The following is a 20,905-nucleotide window of genomic DNA, read 5'->3' on the forward strand; positions in this document are numbered from 1 at the left end:
CTGAAATTCTGCTTTGCATCCTTCTTTTGTGAGCTGTGACTTATCTGTGTCAGCACTATCTAGAGCTGCATTGAGAATGACAGTTTGGCATGGCTTCTTGGCAAATGTAAATAACACCACTGTTAGTCAGGCAGGATTTACTTCTGTGGTTAAGCCAGGACAAGAAATATCTGCAGATATATCAAGTTCCTAGTAATAATATTAATGATTAATACTTATGTGTTTGGTGTTGGGACTACTCCTCAAACCACGTCCAGATCTTCCATTTCTCAGTCAGACTCACAGTAAACAAACCACAAAGAAATGCCTGTAATTACTGCAAAACACAGATGCCCAGCCCCAATGATGGTTCTTGGCTGCATTTCAAAGCTGATGAAAATTAAATGAGAAGCACACTATCGAAAACTCAAGGAATAGCTATGCCTTCACCAGAAATGGCAGAGATGATTTCCAAGCTAGTGTTCCTGAAACCCAGGCAGGGCCAGCAGCTGAGAACTAACCTACCAGTTTCTAATCAGTATAAAAGGCCATTTCCGAAATGAACTGCCATCATTGTTGCTCTCCAAACTGTTTATTGGGCTGCTAAAAGACTAAATTCCCATGCACAAAAGCGAAAATGTAATGGAGGTTCTTTCTGAAGTGAAGTGCCTAATGTTAAATTGCATGGGGCTGGCTTTCCATGGGGTGCTTCTGTCTATGGATAATATGCTGGAGTCTTTGGCTAGTGAATCCTGTCATTAACATTCTTGCAGGTGAAATCACAGGTATAGGGAAATAAAGTAAACTTTCAGTTTGTGCATAGCAGATTGTCCCACTGGCATTTAGTTCAAGTCTTCATTAGTTTTATACATGTCACAAAGATGAGGTATGTGATTTGAAATTGCCCAATCTCCTTATGCAGATCCAAGTTTTACAAAAATGTGTGTACAAAATTGTGTGCCCAAAAATTTGAGAGTACAAACTTAGAGTTTAGGTTGAGTTCAATTTTAAAAATATGTCCCAGAGAGGAGTGTTGAAATCACCTTTATTTTCCCTGATTCTACAAAGGTAGTTTGGGGAACACTCTTTTTCATTAGCAGGAGGATAGATCGGATGACCTAATAAGTCATTTCCATCTCTTATTGCTATGGGCTTGTCTTCACTGTGGGCTAAATCGGCGCTGCTATGATTGATGCAGCAGGCATTGATTTAGTTGGTCTGTGAAGACGCGACAGGCTGATGGGAGAGCATCTCCCATTGATATAGCGGGGTGTGGACACTGCTGTAAGTCGATATAAGCTATTTCGACTTAAGTTACATATCTTACGTAACTACTAGTGTAACTTAGATCGACTTACCTTGTTAGTGTAGACCAGACCTATGACTCTCACTGGAACAGATTAGGCCGTTACTGAAGCTTAATAGTTCTTCATCCATAAAAATGTAACTGGCCATATACTGTAAGTGGGTGCAAGACCATCTGCTTATATGGTGTAGCACCCACTTACAAAAGGAATGAATTTGGTTTCATATGTCGTAAGTTATAGCCCTAGGAGTGATGGAGTTAAAGGAATGACCAGTGTAGAGGATGTTACTGGACATTCAAGGGCAAATGTCATGCAAACCAATTGCCACTGCAGTGTCCACAAGTTAACTCATCAGTGTATTCAGGCAGCTGATTCAGGTCCTTGTTTGAAAGAGTGTTAAATTACTCTGGCAGGGGCTTTTCTATTCTAATTTATCTCCTGAAGGTAAGTTATCAACTGAAAGTGATCAACTGAAAAGCATCAGGCTTTACTTGAAGGAAGTCACAGAAAATTAAGGAAGCAATGTGTGCTGATTGGCTGTGTCCAGTGCAGTGCAAACTCGATTGAAAACTCAGGATGCTTTAATTAAACTTATGAAGAAGCTGTCCAAGGGAGACAGACTATAGCAGTGATTTTTCAACCTTTTTTCATTTGTGGACCCCTAAAATTTTTCTAATGGAGATGCAGATCCCTTGGGAAATCTTAGCCATACTTTACAGACCCCAGGGGTCCATGGACCACAAGTTGAAAACCACTATGGTAACAACAACCTTTCACAGACCCCTTAGACATAGTTTGTGGACCCCAAGAGGTCTGCAGACCACAGGCTGAAAACCACCACTATATAGGAATAACATTGTACCAGTCTATGCATGTCTTGTCAAAGAACTCTATATTGTACTTTGAAAGAAAACTCTGGGCTTTAGAACTACAAAAATATGTGTTCAATCTGGAGAGGACAAAGGGCCTGATGGGAGCTGAGGTCACGCAACACCTTGCAAGACTGTTCTAGTAACAAAATCTGCTCCTGGGAAAAGGGGGCTGATAAACTCCCACAGAGAGAGTGGGAAATGCACCTGGGAAATGACACACAGCAAACCACCCAAGTTTTGAAAAGCACTTTATTGAAAACATAAGTTCTCAGTAACTGGCAGTATTAATGCAATGTGGGTGGCTGGAGCTCTTTTAATGAGATCATATTCATGCTGTCTCAACATGCCAACTGAGAGAACTGGGTGAGGGATCACGGTGCTAGAAATACTGTGGCATCATTATGATACAGGGAAGAACCACAAACCTGGAGACTTGAGACCAATTTATCCCTGGTGTAAATCTACTTATGCTGCCTTTGAAGGAGTTGTCAGGGATGAATCTAGCTGTTTCTGTTCAAGAGTGTCATCCAGCTACTGTTCAAGTCAATGGGAGTCATTCCATTGACTATAATGGGAATTGGATCAGACCTTGGTAGATACTGTTGAGACCAGAGTGAAGTGGGAAGAGCTAAAACCCTGAGGCTATAGAGAGCCTGCTTCTACCCAAGGGAGAAAATCGCAGTAAGGAAATTCTAGAATTTCCCAACTGGACTGAAGTTTGCTAGTTTCACCTCCCAACCAGAGTGATGCCATGTGGGTTAGGCTGACACCAGCCACAATGCTGACTGTAAGAGGGGATTTAGCTCTCACTAGATGTCACAGGTATTTGGAAAGGAAATACCAAATTAATAACCATTTAGCATCTTAAAACACATCTGAATGACTTCATGATCATAATTCAGTTTGCGTTATGGGACTTTCAGTCAAATGAGTTGGATTGTCATCAATATTACTTTGTTCCACATAACCAGTTTTACATATTTGTTTTCCCCCTTGTAACAGAGTGTTCTACCCCTTTAAGCACCAAAGGCCTGTGGCGCTTAGTCTGCCCTCACTATGCCTGTACAGGGTTGACCTAAGAGGAAGGAAGTCTAGCAGGGAAGGGCTGACTGGAGAGGAGAGCACAAGATTTTGTGGGGTCTTGGGCCAGAGCAAGTGGGGGGGCCCCTCCCCACCCCTTCTGCCTGCGGCCCTACTCCATTCCACCCCCCCCACTGCCACCCTGCAACTCGTTTGCTTCTTTCTGCCCCCACCCACTGCGGCCCCAAGACTGGAGCAGCCCTGTTTCACTCCCTGATGTGGCCTTGGGCCATGGCAGCAGGATGCAGGGGAGAGCTCCCTCAGCCCTGAGGCCACAGCAGGGAGCTAGAGCTTCTCCAGTCCCAGGCCGTAGCTGGGGGTCCAGGTGCTGGGACTTCCCGCACGCCCCGCACTTCTGCCAGGACCGGAGTTGGGGTGCAGGGACTTTCCCCACCCAACACTCCTGCCAGGGACCAGGGTTGGGGCACGGGGGGTTTCCCTGCCCGGCACCCCTGTCCTCCCCACCTGGTGCTCCTGCCGGGGGTCGGGGAATGTGGGTGCCCATTTTTCCAGGGTCACCAATTGGCCTGGGCCCTGTCGGCCCAGTGGCTCTGTCACTGCTGAGGGGAGAGATGGAAAAAGAGCCTGGGAAGGGCAAAAGCTGAGCCCACAGGGAGAGCAGAAGAGCACTTGAAGCAGGAGGGATGACAGGAGCAATACCCCTCCCAAAAGGGGTGGACTTAGGCATAGGGCCAAGTCACTGCAGCAGCCTGTTCGGCACTGGTGGCTAGGTGGCGTTGCGAAACACTAAGGGGAAATTGAGGCAGAACTGCCGCCACACCCCACTGCATCATGAAGGGGCACTTCAGGACAGTGCATTTTGCTACACTTATCGATGTGAATCTGACTTTGTTGGATGAAATTCAGAAACAAACCCATCCCACAATGCTATTTCAGTCTGTTCTCTGATTCATTTCTGTAATGTTCTGCCCCCTGTCCCTGTGTGTCATAGGTTTTCACCCCACATGTTCCCAGCAGCAGATGGCTTTTTACATACTTGGCACCAGCTGTGGGGCATTTCCCAGCTAATAATTACTGAGGAATAACTGTCCTTATGGACTAGAGCCAGAGAGAGTAGAAAGGAATCAGGCTATCCAAGCCAGTTTCATTATCCTGAGAAGTGCCCTGTCTGTTGCTACTATAGTAGCCCTTCAGCAGCCGGGAAGGGAGGAACGGTAATGCAGGGTTGATGAGGAGAACTTAGTTGGGCAAAGGGAGGATGAAGTGGGGCTTGAGGGCTGAACCTTCTGCTAATCCTGCCTTCCCCTGTTCCCTGATTCCACTTATTTGCCTCCACACCTCTAACTCTTCAGTCCTCTGAATAACAAGACATAAGTTTGAAGAGCCAAGAAGGCACACGGGGTGGGGGGAGGAGAGAACATCCCAGGGAATGAAGAACTCCTTCCCTCCTGCATGGGGCATAAATATTCCCAAGAGGCAAAAAACAAGCCAAACTTAAATTCCCAGACGAAAAGCTCTCAAGATAGTTATTGATCTGCACCCTCAGCTGTATCTTAAGAGTTAACTACACTGCAAGAATGTAGTAACGATTGGGAAAACATGCATTAGCAGCCCAGGAAATGTAGAATTAAAGTAAACGGAAGAGACTCAAATGTTTGAAAGCATGAAAATGCCCCATTAAATTAAACCCAAACAACCTTCACTCTGTCCCTGTAGTGAGGCTCTGGGGAAAAAAGAACTGTGGTTTTGTTTTTTCTCCTCTATAAGCAACAATTTAATTTCAGCAGGAAGCACAGACACTAGAATGTTTTCCATAATTCAGAGTAAACGCCAGCCATTGTACAGCCCCGCAGTCACTGCAGAAATAGGATATAATGAACCAGGTGATGGGCCATATTGTGTTCAGCTACTGTGCATTTTGTAAAGGGAAGGTGGGGAGAAGGCAAAAGGTCTCTTCCCCTCCTCCCACGTCCTCCAGGATGTAGCAACCCAATGCAATGACAAGCCCTGGGCTGCTTGAGCGCAAGGATGGCATAAGGCTTGCACCTACTGTGCCGCTAGTCTCTCCGGAGGGGGTGGGGAGAGCAGGGCCAGACCATCCACCAGTCCTAGCCAGGTGCTGGAAATAGTGCACGCTGCATCCTAACACAGGATGGTGTGGTGGCCAAACTCCCTCTGTATTCAAGAGACACTGTGCCTGCCTGATTCTCCTGGGATGATCCTGGTGCAGGGTAGTGATTTAAAAATGCAACTGAGCATTTATAATCCGCCTGCCAATCTCCATTATACCCCGTTACGAATTCACATACAATTTAAGAACGGCCATGCTTCGTCCTGACTTCACAAAGTAATCTTCATGTTGGATCTCACTCCTTAAAAGCTGTTATTTTTATTGATGTCAGTGGTTGAATCTTAAATACAAGACAGTTTCCATACATCCCTATTGATCGTACATGCTGAATCAGCTAGGCTTGTGGGGTCAGGAAGAGTGTAAGTGACTATCAAGCACACAGTTTCATTCACAGTTGCATACACGAGACACATCTGCCTTGCAGTTCATGATAATATGCACCACACTTTGACAGTGTGTTATGAAACTTCGTCGTAGGATCTCAAGTAGGCCGGCTTGGAAAGCTTCCTCAGCTTTTCTTGGTTTCGAAATGCACGACCACGTTGTGGGGCGAGACCCAGAGGAGGCAGATGAATCTACACACACAAAAATAAAGCTAAAAGTTCTTGTGCAGGCTGATAAACTGACCCCCACTCAGAGATCAGGAGACATTCTGATAGCGGGACTCTTGCAATGTTTTCACTCACACTTGAAAACCATTTCCTCCCACATTGGAGAGAATAGATACCTACCCACCAGGTTACTTACTTATATTTCTATCCGAAGAGCCTATTTCCCAGTTGATTACAATTACATTTAACTTTCAAGCCCTACGTGTTTATTGTATACATAGGGCCTTACACATTTCACGGTCTATTTTGGTCAATTTCATGGTCATACGATTTTAAAAAATCATAAATTTCATTATTTCAGCTATTTAAATCTGAAATTTCACGGTGTTGGAATTGTAGGGATCCTGACCAAAAAGGAGTTGTTGCGGGGGTTGCAAAGTTATTGTAAGAGGGGTTGTGGTACTGCTACCCTTCCTTCTGCACTGCTGCTGGCGGCGGCGCTGCCTTCAGAGCTGGGCACCTGCTGCAGGCCGGGAGCCCAAGTCTGAAGGCAGAGCTACCAACAGAAGCAGCGCAGAAGTAAGGATGGCATGGTATGGTATTGCCATCCTTACTTCTGTATTGCTGCTGGCAGGGTGCTCCCTTCAGAGCTGGGTGCTTGGCCAACAGCTGCCGTTCAGTGGCCACCCAGCTCTGAAGGCAGTGCAGAAGTAAGGGTGGCAATACCACAACCCCCCCCTAAAATAACCTTGCGATCCCCCTGCAACTCCCTTTTGGGTCAGGACCCCCAATTTGAGAAGTGCTGGTCTCCCTCATGAAATCTATATAGCAGAGGGTAAAAGCACACACAAGACCAGGTTTCACGGGGAGGGGAGACTCGATTTCACTGTCTATGATGCGTTTTTCATGGCTGAGAATTTGGTAGGACCCTATGTATACAATAGCTGTGTATCCAACCCAGTCCTTTAAATTACAGCCTTTTGTAGCATTGTGTTTTATAGTTTATCATCAAACTATAATGATACATCATTTGCTGAAATAGTATTGAATAGGATATTCCAGTAAAATGGTTTTACAGGATCCAGATTTACAGTTTTATCAGAAGAGTTGGGACCAAAGTATAAGATCACAAACCAATAGAGAAGGAAGTAAGATATACCATAAATTCCTGAGTAAAAACAATAAAGGTGGCTATGTTTTGTTACTAACCACGTAGCAAGCAACAAACCAACCCCAAGCGGTACATACTCAAAGTCTACTTACTGCCTTATTGCTGATACGGGCTATAGTGATAATATGCACCATATGAAAAGCCCAATTAGTCATGAGTCTACAAACAGAGAAATGGGTGACAAGCTTTTAGTTTTGAAAGTCTTTGTACCTCATAGGTAAGTATAAAATTGTTAGTGGGAACCATACAGCTAATCCCCTGCCCCCATATTGATTGGAAGAGGTAGGTGTAAATAGCCAGACATTCTTGTCTCAGAGGATGAAAGATTTAAAGATAGCTATTAAAATGCAAATATTAGTAAAATCACTCAGTGAAGCAGCAATATTCTTAAAATTTAAACACACTCTAAAGATCCACTAATCTATATGTATCAGCTTTTCTATTGCTGGATCCTGCAAGGTGTTTGATCCCCTAGAGAATATAAATTTCAAAACGCTCCCAAGGTTCAGCTAAAAAGGGTTATATTAGGATCTGCTTGAAAGGAAAGAGACCTATGTAGGTGAAATGTAATGAATAGGAATAGAGGGGAAGTCTCTATGGATGACAACGAAAGAAGGAAGGCCAGCACACCTGAAATAAATGAAACCGCATTGGACAGGGAAACAAAACACAGGACCCTGCTACAACGCCTATGTTTAAGCAAGTCAACAAGCAACCTCAATGTTTAAAGAAGTCACTTTCATTAATGAATCATTTCCAGAACAGTGGGAGGAGGAGTGGAAAAGAACCCACAGATACACCCCCCCACTTCCCCAAAACCAAACTTGATCTAATATAACTAGGATTCACAGTGTAGGTTACAAAAACCCTATGATGATGATGATTATGCATTTGCTCAAAAGTTGACAGGCCAACTATTTCTAATCTCTCATCTGGAAACAATTTGAACCACTAGATTTGCTAGACAGACAAGATGGGTGAGGTAATATCTTTTATTGGACCAACTTCTGTTAGTGAGAGAGACAAGCTTTTGAACCACACAGAGCTCTTCCACCGGTCTAGGAAAGGTACTGTGAGGGTCACAAGGTGGAACAGATTGTTTAGTGCACATTCTAAGGGACCATTCAAGGCAGAATGGCCCGTTAACACCTCAGCAGTCATAAAACAAAAGGAGATTAGTGGATTACTGATTGTTGTAATAAACCATAAATCCAGTGTCTCTATTCAGTACACAATTTTTAGTGTCTACCAGAGTTATGAATGTAACCTCCCAGGCTTGTCTTTTCCTTGCATTTAGTTGTGACACACAGAGTACCTTTCCCAGACATGTAGAAGAGCCCTCTGTGGTTCCAATAAAATATATTACCTCACCCACCTTGTCTTTCTAATGTCCTGGGGCTGACATGGCTACAACTACACTGCACACACTAGATTTGTTGTCATTACCAGCTTTATGAACACTCATCTGGAAGTTAAAATTGCCTTAACTAAAACACCCACTGCTTGCTGAATAAGGGACTAAATACACACTGTTGTAGACATTGTGTCTGGATTCACACTCACAGGTCTTGGGTAGGGAATGTGATAGTGAAGTCCGATTTCTACTCTTGCCTTGCATTCTTCTATACACTGTTTAATCAGCTCTGGATCCGTTAGCTAAGGGAAAGTGTAGAAATTAGTACTTGTGAATTCAGGTGTAAATGATGCACATCTACATGATTTACTTTTTTGTTTTGTTTTATTTTATTTTTAAAAGTAGGACAGGGATTTCCTTGTCCCTAGCAATATAGTTAGAATGATTCTCCAGTTAATTGCCATGTCATACCATTCCCAGAGATCATGGGACAATCCCAACAATTTGGGAAAGCCAGTGCGTGCATTGACTTCTCTTCATGTCCAGAGAAGTCATTAAAGGTAAAATTCCACTCAGATCCATCCAGCAGTTTAACTCAATACTGTTGAGAGCTAGGAGCCTTGAGGAAGAGCAAGATATCAGAGCTTAGATTTATTGTGAGGATCTGAGGAGATTTTTACTCTAACACATTAATTATCATCTGTAGAAAGAAGAGGCACATGTAAATTAATACACTTATGGAAAGAACACTAGTGGTCAAAAATAAATTGAGCCATTTACATATATCTATACAGGAGCTGGAGAACAATATAAAACATTTAGGCCATGGCCTGCCATCATTCCATGAGTACAACTTCCTCTGAAGCCAATAAAGGTGTTGTGTAAAAAGTTCAATAGTAAAATATAGTCCTAAAGATCTAGAAAGTGAATGCAAGTGGTATCAATTCCCATATAAAAATGGGACTTTAATATGTTGAAGGCAAAAAAGCATCATTGCTAACCATTGAAGTCCGCATGTTTGTGCTCTCTGTGCAAGGAAGGAGAGGTTTTAAATTCTAAATACTGTATTGCTTAAAAACTTTGTGCACACTTTCTATAGAAAAAAACCTTTTACAGAAAGTGCCAAAAATTACTGTATTATCAGCAGGTGAAGGAGCTACAGAATTCTACATGCCATCAAAGCAGTTCAGAAAGCTAGACAAAAGCATCAGTAAAGATCCAAAACTGCTTCAGACAACAATTCCACAGGCAGTATATTTGCAGCTAACTTTTTTCCTCCTCCTTGGCAATTTCTTATAAGGTCTCTAGATCCTTCTAACCTCCTAAAGTAACTAATGAAGAAAACTAGAAGGATTCAAGATTTCTTCTTTGGGGAGGTTTAAATTACATTATATCCAGATAAGGAGTTGAAGATCTTGCATGATGAAATTCAACAAAGACGAGTGCAAAGTACTACACTTAGGAAGGCAAAATCAAATGCACAGCTACAAAATGGAGAAAACTGGCTATGCAGCAGTACTGCAAAAGAGGATCTGGGGGTTACAGAAGATCACAAATTGTATATAAGCCAACAGTGCAAAAAAGGCTAATATCATTCTGGGTTGTATTAACTGGAGTGCCATATGTAAGACATAGGAGGTAATTGTTCTGCTTGGCACTGGTGTGACCTCAGATGGAGTATGGTGTTGAGTTTCAGGTACCACACTTTAGGAAAGATGTGGACAAACTGGAGAGTCCAGAGGAGAGTTACAAAAAGGTTAAAAGGTTTAGAAATCCTCATCTACAAGGAAAGGTTAAAAAAACCTGGGTATGTTCAGTCTTGATAGAAGACTGGGGTGGGGGGACCTGATAACTCTCTTCAAATATGTTAGGGGCTGTTATAAAGAGGACAGTGAACTGACCTGCATGTCCACGGAAGGACAAGAAGTAACTGGCTTAATCTACAGCAGGAGGGATTTAGGTTAGATATCAGGAAACATTTTCTAACTATATAGATAGTTAAGTAGTGGAATAGATTATCAAGAGAGTTGTGGAATCCCCATCACTGGAGGCTTTTAAGAACAGGTTAGACAAACACCTGACAGGGATGGTCTAGGTGTGCATCTAGTCCTGCAGGGGGCTCGACTAGATGACCTCTGAAGGTCCTTGTGATGAATATTGACACTGCATGCAATATCTAGGGGACCATATTGTATTAAGTTGTTGGGGGGAAGGCTACCACAGCTCCTCCAAGAAATAAAAATGGGGGTGGGAGGATTAAGGTGCATCACTCAGGCTGTAAATACCTCCAGAGGTACCACCCTTGGGGAGGCTTGCACATACTGGTTCAGACTGGGTTTTCAGAGACCGACAGACAAAGAAAGGCCTTTTTGTATAAAAAGGCTGAGTATAAATTGTCACTGGGCCTTCTTTTGATTCAGTAAGTGGACAGGACCCTGTGTCAAGGGGGGTTCCCAACCTTTACAGAAGGGTTGGAAGGACTTATCAGGACCCCATAAGACTGATGGGAGACCTCTGGTAAGCTTTTAGCATGTGTATAGGAGCTTGGTTTTTATATGTTCTCTCTGCCTGAGAGAGGTGACTGCTGGGAGCCTGAAACCTTAACTGGGTGTCCTTAAAGAGGACCAGGGCAGGGGTCAAAGGTGCAGTTAACCCTGAATCTGTGACAGTCCTTCCAGCCCTACATTTCTATAAATTTCCAAACTGGAGACAATTTTGGGAACTCAACTCTCTCGTGAACGTTTTTCCAACCATTGAAACAAAACAGGGTGCAAAGAATGAATCACGGACTAACTCTGAAAGCCAGACAGAGATGCACTTACATCCTTGTTTTTTTGGAATACAGTTTTGGCTTCATTTATAATGTACTGTTTCTCTTTAATAGTGTCTTCCATCTGTCCTGATGCAGACTGCCATTTTTTGGCTATTCTGAATATCCTGCGGTAAAGGCCAAGAACTTCTTGTCGTGCAACTGGTGTCATCTTAAGAAAAAAACAGAAAAGAAACCTATGCGTAAACATTTGGGTTTATAAAAGGCCACCAAACATATGTACATTTTTCACACAATCTTTAATTAGTTTTACAAATATTTCGTCTCTGAGATCTGCTGAGTAATGTGAAATGAAGTGGAATAGCTGTAAACAATGGTTACCTGCCAACCCTTGGGAACATTCACACTCTATATAAGAAAGGAAAAATGCCTACTCTCTAAGGTCCCAATCCAGCAGAGCATTTAAATATGTATTTAAGCCTATCCCTATTCAGCAAAGAGCTTAAGCACATGCTTAACTCTCATTGACATCAACAGAATTTATACATGTGCTTAAAGTTAAGCACTTGCCTAAGTGCTTTGCTAAATCAGGGTCTTGGATCCAGGACACCTGGGTTCTATTCTTGCGTCTTACTTTGGACAAATCACTTAAACTCTCATCCAAGTCCTCTCTGTAAAATGGGTATAATAATGCTTACCCACCTTTGCAAAGCATCTTGAGACTACACATGAAAAAGTATTGATATTGTGGAAGGCAAGATGTTTCTCATGTTCATAACACCATTTCTGATGATATATTACAGTGTGGCAATAATTAAAGATAACAGAGGTAGCATGGCGTGAGCACTGGACTAAAAGCTAGAAACTTCTGTGTTTTAATCCTGGCTCTACCACAGCTCCCTCTGTGGAGTCTGACAAGTCAATTATGACCTGATTTTCAAATGGCTAAGCAGCCATGCTGCCCATTGAACTGAACAGAATGTGCAGCTGTTCAGGACTGTTAGAAATCAGGGCTGAATTCCTAGCCCCGCTGAGGTCAATGGGAGTTTTGCCATTGACTTGAACAGGGCCAACATTTCACCCCAAGCCACTAACCTCCCTGAGCCAAATCCACTGCTGATCAGATCTTCAGTAATAAGACTGCAGCTTCAGGAATTCCAAACCTCTGAGTTGCAAAACTGTCAAAGACACTTTACTGTCCAAAAATGTAAAATGCTGCAACACTACGAAATTAGTATGTGAAAGCAAAGGCTTCTGATGAATACATGGAAAAACCACTATCAGTGGGGAGACATTAACTGTTAGCATCTCGGGATACATTTGACAACCAGTATCCGAGGGGTAGCCGTGTTAGTCTGAATCTGTAAAAAGCAACAGAGGGTCCTGTGGCACCTTTAAGACTAACAGAAGTATTGGGAGCATAAGCTTTCGTGGGTAAGAACCTCACTTCTTCAGATGCAAGTCATCTGAAGAAGTGAGGTTCTTACCCACGAAAGCTTATGCTCCCAATACTTCTGTTAGTCTTAAAGGTGCCACAGGACCCTCTGTTGCATTTGACAACCAGGTAGCTCTAGTTTCTGTGACTGACTCTACCCTGCTGTAAGATGGCTACCTTTACATCTGCTGTTGTGTGGCCAGGGAGGTTGAAGTGTTCTCCTACAGGTTTTTGTATATTGCCATTCCTGATATCTGACTTGTGTCCATATAGGAGAACACTTCAACCTCCCTGGCCACACAATAGCAGATGTAAAGGTAGCCATCTTACAGCAAAAAAACTTCAGGACCAGACTCCAAAGAGAAACTGCTGAGCTCCAGTTCATTTGCAAATTTGACACCATCAGATCAGGCTTAAACAAAGACTGTGAATGGCTATCCAACTACAGAAGCAGTTTCTCCTCCCTTGGTGTTCACACCTCAACTGCTAGCAGAGCACCTCACCCTCCCTGATTGAACTAACCTCGTTATCTCCAGACTGATTTATACCTGCCTCTGGAGATTTCCATTACCTGCATCTGAAGAAGTGAGGTTCTTACCCACGAAAGCTTATGTTCCCAATACTTCTGTTAGTATTAAAGGTGCCACAGGACCCTCTGCCACTAACAGGAGAGTGTAATATAATTGTTTGTAGTGTTATAACCATGTTGATTCCAGGATATTAGAGAGGCAAGGTGGGTGAGGTAATATCTTTTATTGGACCAACTTCTGTTGGTAAAAGAGACAAGCTTTCCAGCTACACATAGCTGAACATGAGCTTGTCTCTTTTACCAACAGAAGTTGGTCCAATAAAAGGTCATGTAACAGCTTACTCGGACTAGGTGGGTGTGGTAAGGGGACCCTACCTTATCTTACACTTCCTGTTTGTTAGTTGTTACTTAACTGCTACTTGTCTCCTTGGTGTGTAAGTCAGAAGTGTTTTGCACACCCACTGTATGCCAAGTGGAAGGAGGTAACACCACTGTACCACTAACACACCTTTTGGGATAGTTACAACCACTGTTTAACTTACACACCATTTATTTCTTTGCAGAATGTGGCCTATAAAGGTTAACTACAGGCATGTGTTTTCAAAGTTTTTGGCCCCTTATTGTTTTGGCTTAACTTTATAATAGCAATACAAATCTCAGGTGGTGTTCACAAAAAAAGAACCAGGAAAAGGTCAAAGGTGTGTATATATGTATGTATATAAAAATCACTAGAGAAATATTGAGTTGCAGGCCAGACCTGATCTGATTCTGTGTTACTCTGCGTCTTTGGAGATGCACCAAATGTGTCAGCCTGCAGTTTCAAGAAAGTGTTTGTTGGGTGCTGTGACTAGCAGTTTTGAAAACAATCTTGTAAGACAGAGATATTGGGCCATATCATGCCTTTGATCAGTATGCAAACTTCCATTGTTATCAGCGGGCAGATCAGGGGCATGAGATGGTCCATTGTATCCAAAACTGCAACTCCCATCTTTTCATGTGGTGTGTGTGTGTGTGTGTGTGTGTGTGTGTGTGTGTGTGTGTATATATATATATATATACACACTACTTACTGTATTTTTCACTCCATGCATCTGATGAAGTGGGTTTTAGCCCACAAAAGCTTATGCCCAAATAAATTTGTTAGTCTCTAAGGTGCCACAAGGACTCCTCATTGTTTTTGCTGATACAGACTAACACGGCTACCACTCTGAAACCAAAACTGCAAAGAAACCTTGAGTAGTTAATGAATTACTGGATGCTGAAAATGTAAACTTTTTTGTTGACAATTAAAACAAATAATCTTGCAGATCTTAAAACGTAAGAATATATCTTTCAAAAACAAATACAGATTCCTTTGAGGGTTTAGTACAGTTGACCCTAAGGTCCAACATTAAATAACATAGTGAAACCTTCAATGTTTTGCCATGTGTAGAATGCCATGGAATTTAGATGAAGTGTTTTACATAAATACATGTAAAAACCCTGTCTTTGTATTGCCCCTATTGCAAAGAGCCTGAGCCACACTAGGGGCTAGGGAAGAGGTGCAGTGATGAGCGAGGCCTCTCAAATGCAAGCAGCCAAATTACAAAGGCCTCCTGGGTAACATGCTTGGAGGGAGAAGATGCTCTGCATCTTCCTACTCCCCACAATGCACCTGTGTTAAGACAGCCATAATTTAGCTGTAAATCTGTTTACTTCTGTCCATCCTTATCAAGTCAAAGCTCATCCACTGACTTTAAGTATCAAATCTATCAGCATGTACCTAGGATTTTAAGAAAGGAAAGGTGTTAAATAGTATTTTAATAAGAGGAAATAGAAACTTTAACAATGGATCTCTTCTTCTACATCCTTTTTAACCTGGATGCTCATTAATATTGCACAAACACTTGATTTGGTGCTGACACTATATTTATTTGGGGGAAAAGTATAACTCTATAGGAAACAGTTTAAACAGCAGCTTTGATATTGTCAAATATAATGTTTACATTTAAGAGCAGCATAGCTTCTCTTTCACGTCATCAGCTATTTGACTGTTTGCTACTGGCAAGAAGTTCTGAATATGACGACAAATTATTTGATAGTCTATTGGATCAAAATTGATCAGATGTCTATAATGGAAATAAATAATTTATTTCAACAACCTATACAACATTGTTTCTATCCAGGTTGAACGTGATGGCTTCTTGTACCATTGTATTTTTAATACTACTCTTGGGCTATTGTTCATTTAAAAATGCAAGAACTGTGAATCAAGCTTTTTATTTTAGAGCTCAGTGATAACACTTAGCTAAGTGGCAACCTACAATTTCTCTCCAGCTGGTAGATGTGACATGCAATCATTCACTCCATTTCACAGCTATCCATGGAAACTAAGTCACTAAAACAAATTAATCCCTGGTGTAAGCATATTGAAGTAAAGCCCCTGGATTTACACAAGGGTCGAATTGGGCTCATAATTTCCAAAAGGGACAACGGCTGTAACAGTTAGCTCCTGTGAGTCTGTGAGAAGAGGAGAGATCAAGGATTCTTGGGATGACTGACGAGATGGCATTCCCCAATAATATTAAAATCTCAAAATCCAGCATTCACTTCCTATCTTTCTTCTCATAAAAATCAAACTGATTTAGGTTCTCCATCTAATCTTTTGCATTACAAACATTGTAGAATAGCTACACTGTAAGTGGCTGCATCAGCTGGGTAAAAACAATGCATTCAGCTGGCAACTCAGATGGGTTTTCACTTTTGAAAGGTCTCACTCCTTCAATTTTTTTTTGTTTTCAGCCAGTCTCCAAATTTATAGCAAAATTCAAAGCCACCAAGTTCTGCCTAGTGCTGGGTGAAAGCCAAACAAAACCAGAGGCCTAAATCCACCCCTAGAGTAACCCCACTGAAGTCAACAGGGACCATTGATAAAGTCAATGGGGTTACACTAAGGATGAATTTGACCCAAAAGTTTCTCATTGTTTCCATCTACAATAATAAATTTGTGTACTTTTTTTGTGAAAATGGCCTAAGTGACCAGTTTGTAATGAAAACTGGAACACGGGAAGTTTTGCCTGGTTTTGAATTCTGTTTTAGAAGTTTCAGCTTTAAAACAGATGTGACCAAGTGTTACTCAACACTTCTGAGTCACTCAGACTCTCTGCACTTGGAACTCCCATTGACTTTAGTGGGAATTCTAAAAGGGGAAGTGAAGAGGGGCCACATGCAGTATTGAGCCCTTTGAGATCAAACGGTGGTTGCTTTAAACTTTCACTAAGTATTGAATAATCCCTTGACCAGAAAGCATAAGGAACACTGAAAGCAAGAAGAATGCAACTCAAATAGTAAATCAATGGCCTAGATTTTATCACTGGCTTTCTATATAAGTTCACCCAAATGGAAAGAACCAAGAATTGATTCTCCACAACATGTAGCAGTAGCCACACTATAATATAGCACTGATGCAGCACTACATGTGAATAAATGGAAAAGATCTAGTCCAGGACTAATCCTATAAAGTCAAATAATTTTGAGTTTGACACTTCAGAATTGTTGGTTTGTCCAGTCTAACTAGCACATGTGGATCCTGCATCCTACCCTGTATTTTCTAATAAAAGTGAAACACTGAAGAGAAAAATCCTTATTCAGGCTATTATAGGGGAAGGAATTTTATTGCTTCAAATATTTTTAAACCTCTCCTGACACTGAAAACATACAGTGGTCATAAGCAGTCAAGGGCAATATCGATTTAACTTTGCTACCAATTCAAAAATGGCATGGGCTTGTTTTCTTGGCTTTTAACGTTCCCCACCCCCTCCTAGTTTGTTTGGTTCTTAATAGTTATCACAATCAGAGAAGAGCGTCTTAATGCTATGTGGCAAATTTAGCCCAGGGAATAAAATCTTAAGTATCCTTGTATGACCTTACTTATATAATAGAGGCATATAAAATATGAGAATGTGATCATGAAGTAAAGTATAGATTTATGCACCTTATTCGCTTCTTGGCTCTAAGCCGAAGGCAACTGAATGCATGAAGAGAAATAAGTAGATTTCCTAACACTGGAACAGTTCCCAAACATAAGAATAGGTATAAATATTAATGCCATAGAGCAGGGGTAGGCAACCTATGGCATGCGTGCCGAAGGCGGCACGCAAGCTGATTTTCAGTAGCACTCACACTGCCCAGGTCCTGGCCACTGGTCCGGGGGGGCTCTGCATTTTAATTTAATTGTAAATGGAGCTTCTTAAACATTTTAAAAACCTTATTTACTTTACATACAACAATAGTTATATATTATAGACTCATAGAAAGAGACCTTCTAAAAACGTTAAAATGTATTACTGGCACGCAAAACCTTAAATTAGAGTGAATAAATGAAGACTCGGCACACCACTTCTGAAAGGTTGCCGACCCCTGCCATAGAGTAATGATTCTGACTTTTTTTATTCTGTGGCTCATTTAATAAGTGAGCTTCTTTCATACACTACCTCCCCTCTGATCCCCCCAGTGCTTGGTTCTCAAAATGTTTCCAGGATGTGCTCTGCAGACTACTGTTGGCTCATGGGCCACAATAAGAGAACCACAGCACTAGAGAATGTTTTAAAAGCTTAAATATATGCATTCAGTTTTAATGTTTCCAAAAAAAAAAAGTCCTCACTTTCATTTATACTGAACTCTTCAGAGCTGGCCCACGAAATAGTTCTTGGGACCCACAGTGGAAGTAGGACTTCAAGTGGGTGTAATTTTATCCACGCGGGGAGGTTGCAAGAACCTCTGTTTCTAGGGAATCGGGAATCTGCTAGCCTTATAGTCCCCAACCTGGAGAAAAGAGGAAAAGGAGGCCCTGCACAGGGACCCTCCACCAGTGCAAGCAGCAAGGTCCACAGGGCCGAACCAGGAGCCCCTGGGCTCAGGACAAGATGAGGAATCCCCATCTTTAAGTTTGCAGGAAGCCGGTTCTTGGATGCTTCTCTATGATGGGAGTCTCTCTAGGTACCAGGGGTACCCATTACCCTGTCTGCACGGAGACCTGTAGGCAGGTGAGGGCCTACTTTGCTATGACAGGAGGTAATTTGATTAGGGTTGCCAACTTTGGTTGGATGAATTCCTGGAGACTTCATCACATGACATCTTTAATTTAAAATCAATCTTTAATTCCTGGAGACTCGGCAACCCTACATTTGAATGAGTGACATTGGACCTGGTGCACATGGGCACAGCACTGCTTGGAGCTGGCCTGGCCCAAGTTCTGCCAGAACTGAAGGGAAGTTGGGCCAAAGCGGCCACCCTGGGAAGCTGCCCAGCTTGCCTGGAGCTAGAGAGGCCACTGGGTGCAGGAGAGCGTGCGGGCCTTTACACCAAGGGCTCTCAACCTTTTACTTTCTGAGTAAACTAAGTGATTGGGCAACAAAATGGCAAATGAAATTTAATGTGGCTAAATGTAAAGTAATTCACATTGGAAAAAATAACCCCAACTACACATACAATATGATGGGGGCTAATTTAGCTACGAGTCAGTAAAAAATCTTTGAGTCATCGTGGATAGTTCTCTGAAGATGTCCACGCAGTGTGCAGAGGCGGTCAAAAAAGCAAACAGGATGTTAGGAATCATTAAAAAGAGGATAGAGAATAAGACAGAGAATATATTATTGCCTTTATATAAATTGATGGTATGCCCACATCTCAAATACTGCGTACAGATGTGGTCTCCTCATCTCAAAAAAGATATACTGGCACTAGAAAAGGTTCAGAGAAGGGCAACTAAAATGATTAGGGGTTTGGAATGGGTCCCATATGAGGAAAGATTAAAGAGGCTAGGACTCTTCAGCTTGGAAAAGAGGAGACTAAGGGGGGATATAATAGAGGTATATAAAATCATGAGTGATGTGGAGAAAGTGGATAAGGAAAAGTTATTTACTTATTCCCATAATACAAGAACTAGGGGGTCACCAAATGAAATTAATAGGCAGCAGGTTTAAAGCAAATACAAGGAAGTTCTTCTTCACGCAGCGCACAGTCACAACTTGTGGAACTCCTTACCTGAGGAGGTTGTGAAGGCTAGGACTATAAGAGCGTTTAAAAGAGAACTGGATAAATTCATGGTGGTTAAGTCCATTAATGGCTATTAGCCAGGATGGGTAAGGAATGGTGTCCCTAGCCTCTGTTTGTCAGAGGATGGAGATGGATGGCAGGAGAGAGATCACTTGATCATTGCCTGTTAGGTCCACTCCCTCTGGGGCACCTGGCATTGGCCACTGGCGGTAGACAGGATACTGGGCTAGATGGACCTTTGGTCTGACCCGGTACGGCCGTTCTTATGTTATGAGCCCCCCTCCCCCCAACATGCTATAAAAACTCTATGGCCCAACTGTGCCACAACAACTGGTTTTCTGCATATAAAAGCCTGGGCCGGCATTCGGGGTAAGAAGCAGGGCAAATGCCTGGGCCCCCATGCCACAGGGGCCCCCACAAAGCTAAGTTGCTCAGGCTTTGGCTTCAGCCCCGGGTGGCAGGACTCAGGGACCTGGGCTTCAGCCTCATGTGGTGGGGCTTCAGCTTTCTGCCCTGAGCCCCAGCGAGGCTAACGCTGGCCCGGCTTGACGCCCCCCTGAAACCTGCTGGTAGCCCCTCAGGGGGTCCCGGCCCCCTGGCTTAGCACCACTGCTTTACCCGCCCCAGCAGGGCCAGAGCAGGCCCTTTCTGTGACACTAGCAAAGAGACAGCGCCCAACGTCCCCAAGCCCCCTTCTCCTGCTCTGCGCCAGTCCCTCCCCCAGGCCGCAGGGAGCCGTTCCCGGGTCCCCCTCAGCGCCCCGAGGCAGAGAGGGCAGCACCCCACTGGTTACTCCCCAGGGCGCCTTCAGGCTGGACTGTACCAATGTAAGAGGCTGGGGGGGAGTTGGCAACACCTGTTCACAAAATACCAATTTAGGCCTTCTCTTCATCCCAGCATCGGTCTCTTTCCCCTCTATCGTCCCTTCATTATTTACCTTCAGGACCAAACGCCCTATAGCCCTCCTCCTCACAATTCCCCCCTTCCTCACGGAGTGGTTCGCTCCAGCAAAGAGTTCCCCACTCACCGCGGCCGGGGGTGGAGTAGGTTTCTTGCCCTCTCTTTCCCTCACTGTACGTGCAGCGTCGGGACGCTCTGCTGCGTGTTGCCGCCGCACGCAGCCAGCTGACGCTTCAGCCCCGGAAGTGATGCAGGGGAGGGAGGGGGTCGAAGCTGAGTCTAGCTGGGAGCTGCCGAGGGTGAGTGAATTGGACCCTATCTCTTCCCGTCCGCTTTAGGGAGGCTCTGCCTGTGCTGGGCTGTGGGGGCCGGGAGGGGTAGGTGGGATGTATGGGGTCGGGGGAAGGAGATAATAGGGCTGGGAAGAAGCATAATCCACCGGAATCATCCCTAAGTGCCCCAGTTCAGGAACCAGGCTCTCCAGCCCCCTGTGTGGGGGAGGGTCTTTGCCCATTGCTCTGTCCCCAAACGTGGGGAGGCTGTGGGGTCTCTGCCGCCCGAGTGGGAGAGTGGGGGGAAGTTGTGGGCTCTCTGTTCCTCTTACAGGGTTGTGTGTGGGGGGGGTGTATCCGCATCTCTTAACGATGGACCGCGGTGGGGGGAAGGGGTCTGTGTCCATCCCTTTGCCATCTGAATGGGGGCGGTTTCTAGGGTCCTGTATCCGAAAGACCCTGCAACAATAACTAACGCTAGCGCTCTGATAACAAATAGTTCCTCTGTCTATCTCCTTCTCCCCACCACGTACCCCTCTTAGAGGTATAGGGTACAG

The 20,905-nt window shown here is 43.5% G+C and overlaps 1 protein-coding gene across 3 annotated transcripts; it reads right to left on the minus strand.

Moving 5' to 3' along the window:
• Positions 1 to 5,572: 5,572 nt before the first annotated feature.
• LYRM1 (LYR motif containing 1) lies at positions 5,573 to 20,258 on the minus strand. Of its 3 annotated transcripts, none has more exons than XM_024204711.2 (4): positions 20,204 to 20,258; positions 11,229 to 11,387; positions 8,616 to 8,708; positions 5,573 to 5,905 (listed from the first exon to the last, which is right to left on the minus strand). In XM_024204711.2, the coding sequence occupies exons 2-4, from the start codon at positions 11,385 to 11,387 to the stop codon at positions 5,789 to 5,791; spliced, it is 369 nt and encodes a 122-aa protein (XP_024060479.1). In that variant the 5' UTR covers positions 20,204 to 20,258; the 3' UTR covers positions 5,573 to 5,788. The 3 variants fall into 3 exon arrangements, with proteins under 3 accessions (XP_024060479.1, XP_024060478.1, XP_024060480.1); XM_024204710.2 differs by lacking the exon at positions 20,204 to 20,258 and adding an exon at positions 20,114 to 20,197; XM_024204712.2 differs by lacking the exon at positions 20,204 to 20,258 and adding an exon at positions 19,165 to 19,199.
• Between the last annotated feature and the right edge of the window lie 647 nt (positions 20,259 to 20,905).

This window comes from Terrapene carolina, unplaced genomic scaffold (genome assembly GCF_002925995.2).
Source record: "Terrapene carolina triunguis isolate 2854851 unplaced genomic scaffold, T_m_triunguis-2.0 Scaffold93, whole genome shotgun sequence".
NCBI lineage: Eukaryota > Metazoa > Chordata > Testudines > Emydidae > Terrapene > Terrapene triunguis.

What these genes read in the sequence shown, in the direction of transcription:
- LYRM1 (XM_024204711.2), bottom strand. Translation starts at nt 11,387, where the DNA reads ATGACACCAGTTGCACGACAAGAAGTTCTTGGCCTTTACCGCAGGATA. An exon ending in TATTCCAAAAAAACAAGGAT is followed by an intron (nt 8,709 to 11,228) that starts GTAAGTGCATCT and finishes ACTTTCCCTTAG; the next exon opens with CTAACGGATCCAGAGCTGAT. An exon ending in ACATTCCCTACCCAAGACCT is followed by an intron (nt 5,906 to 8,615) that starts GTGAGTGTGAAT and finishes TTGTGTGTGTAG; the next exon opens with ATTCATCTGCCTCCTCTGGG.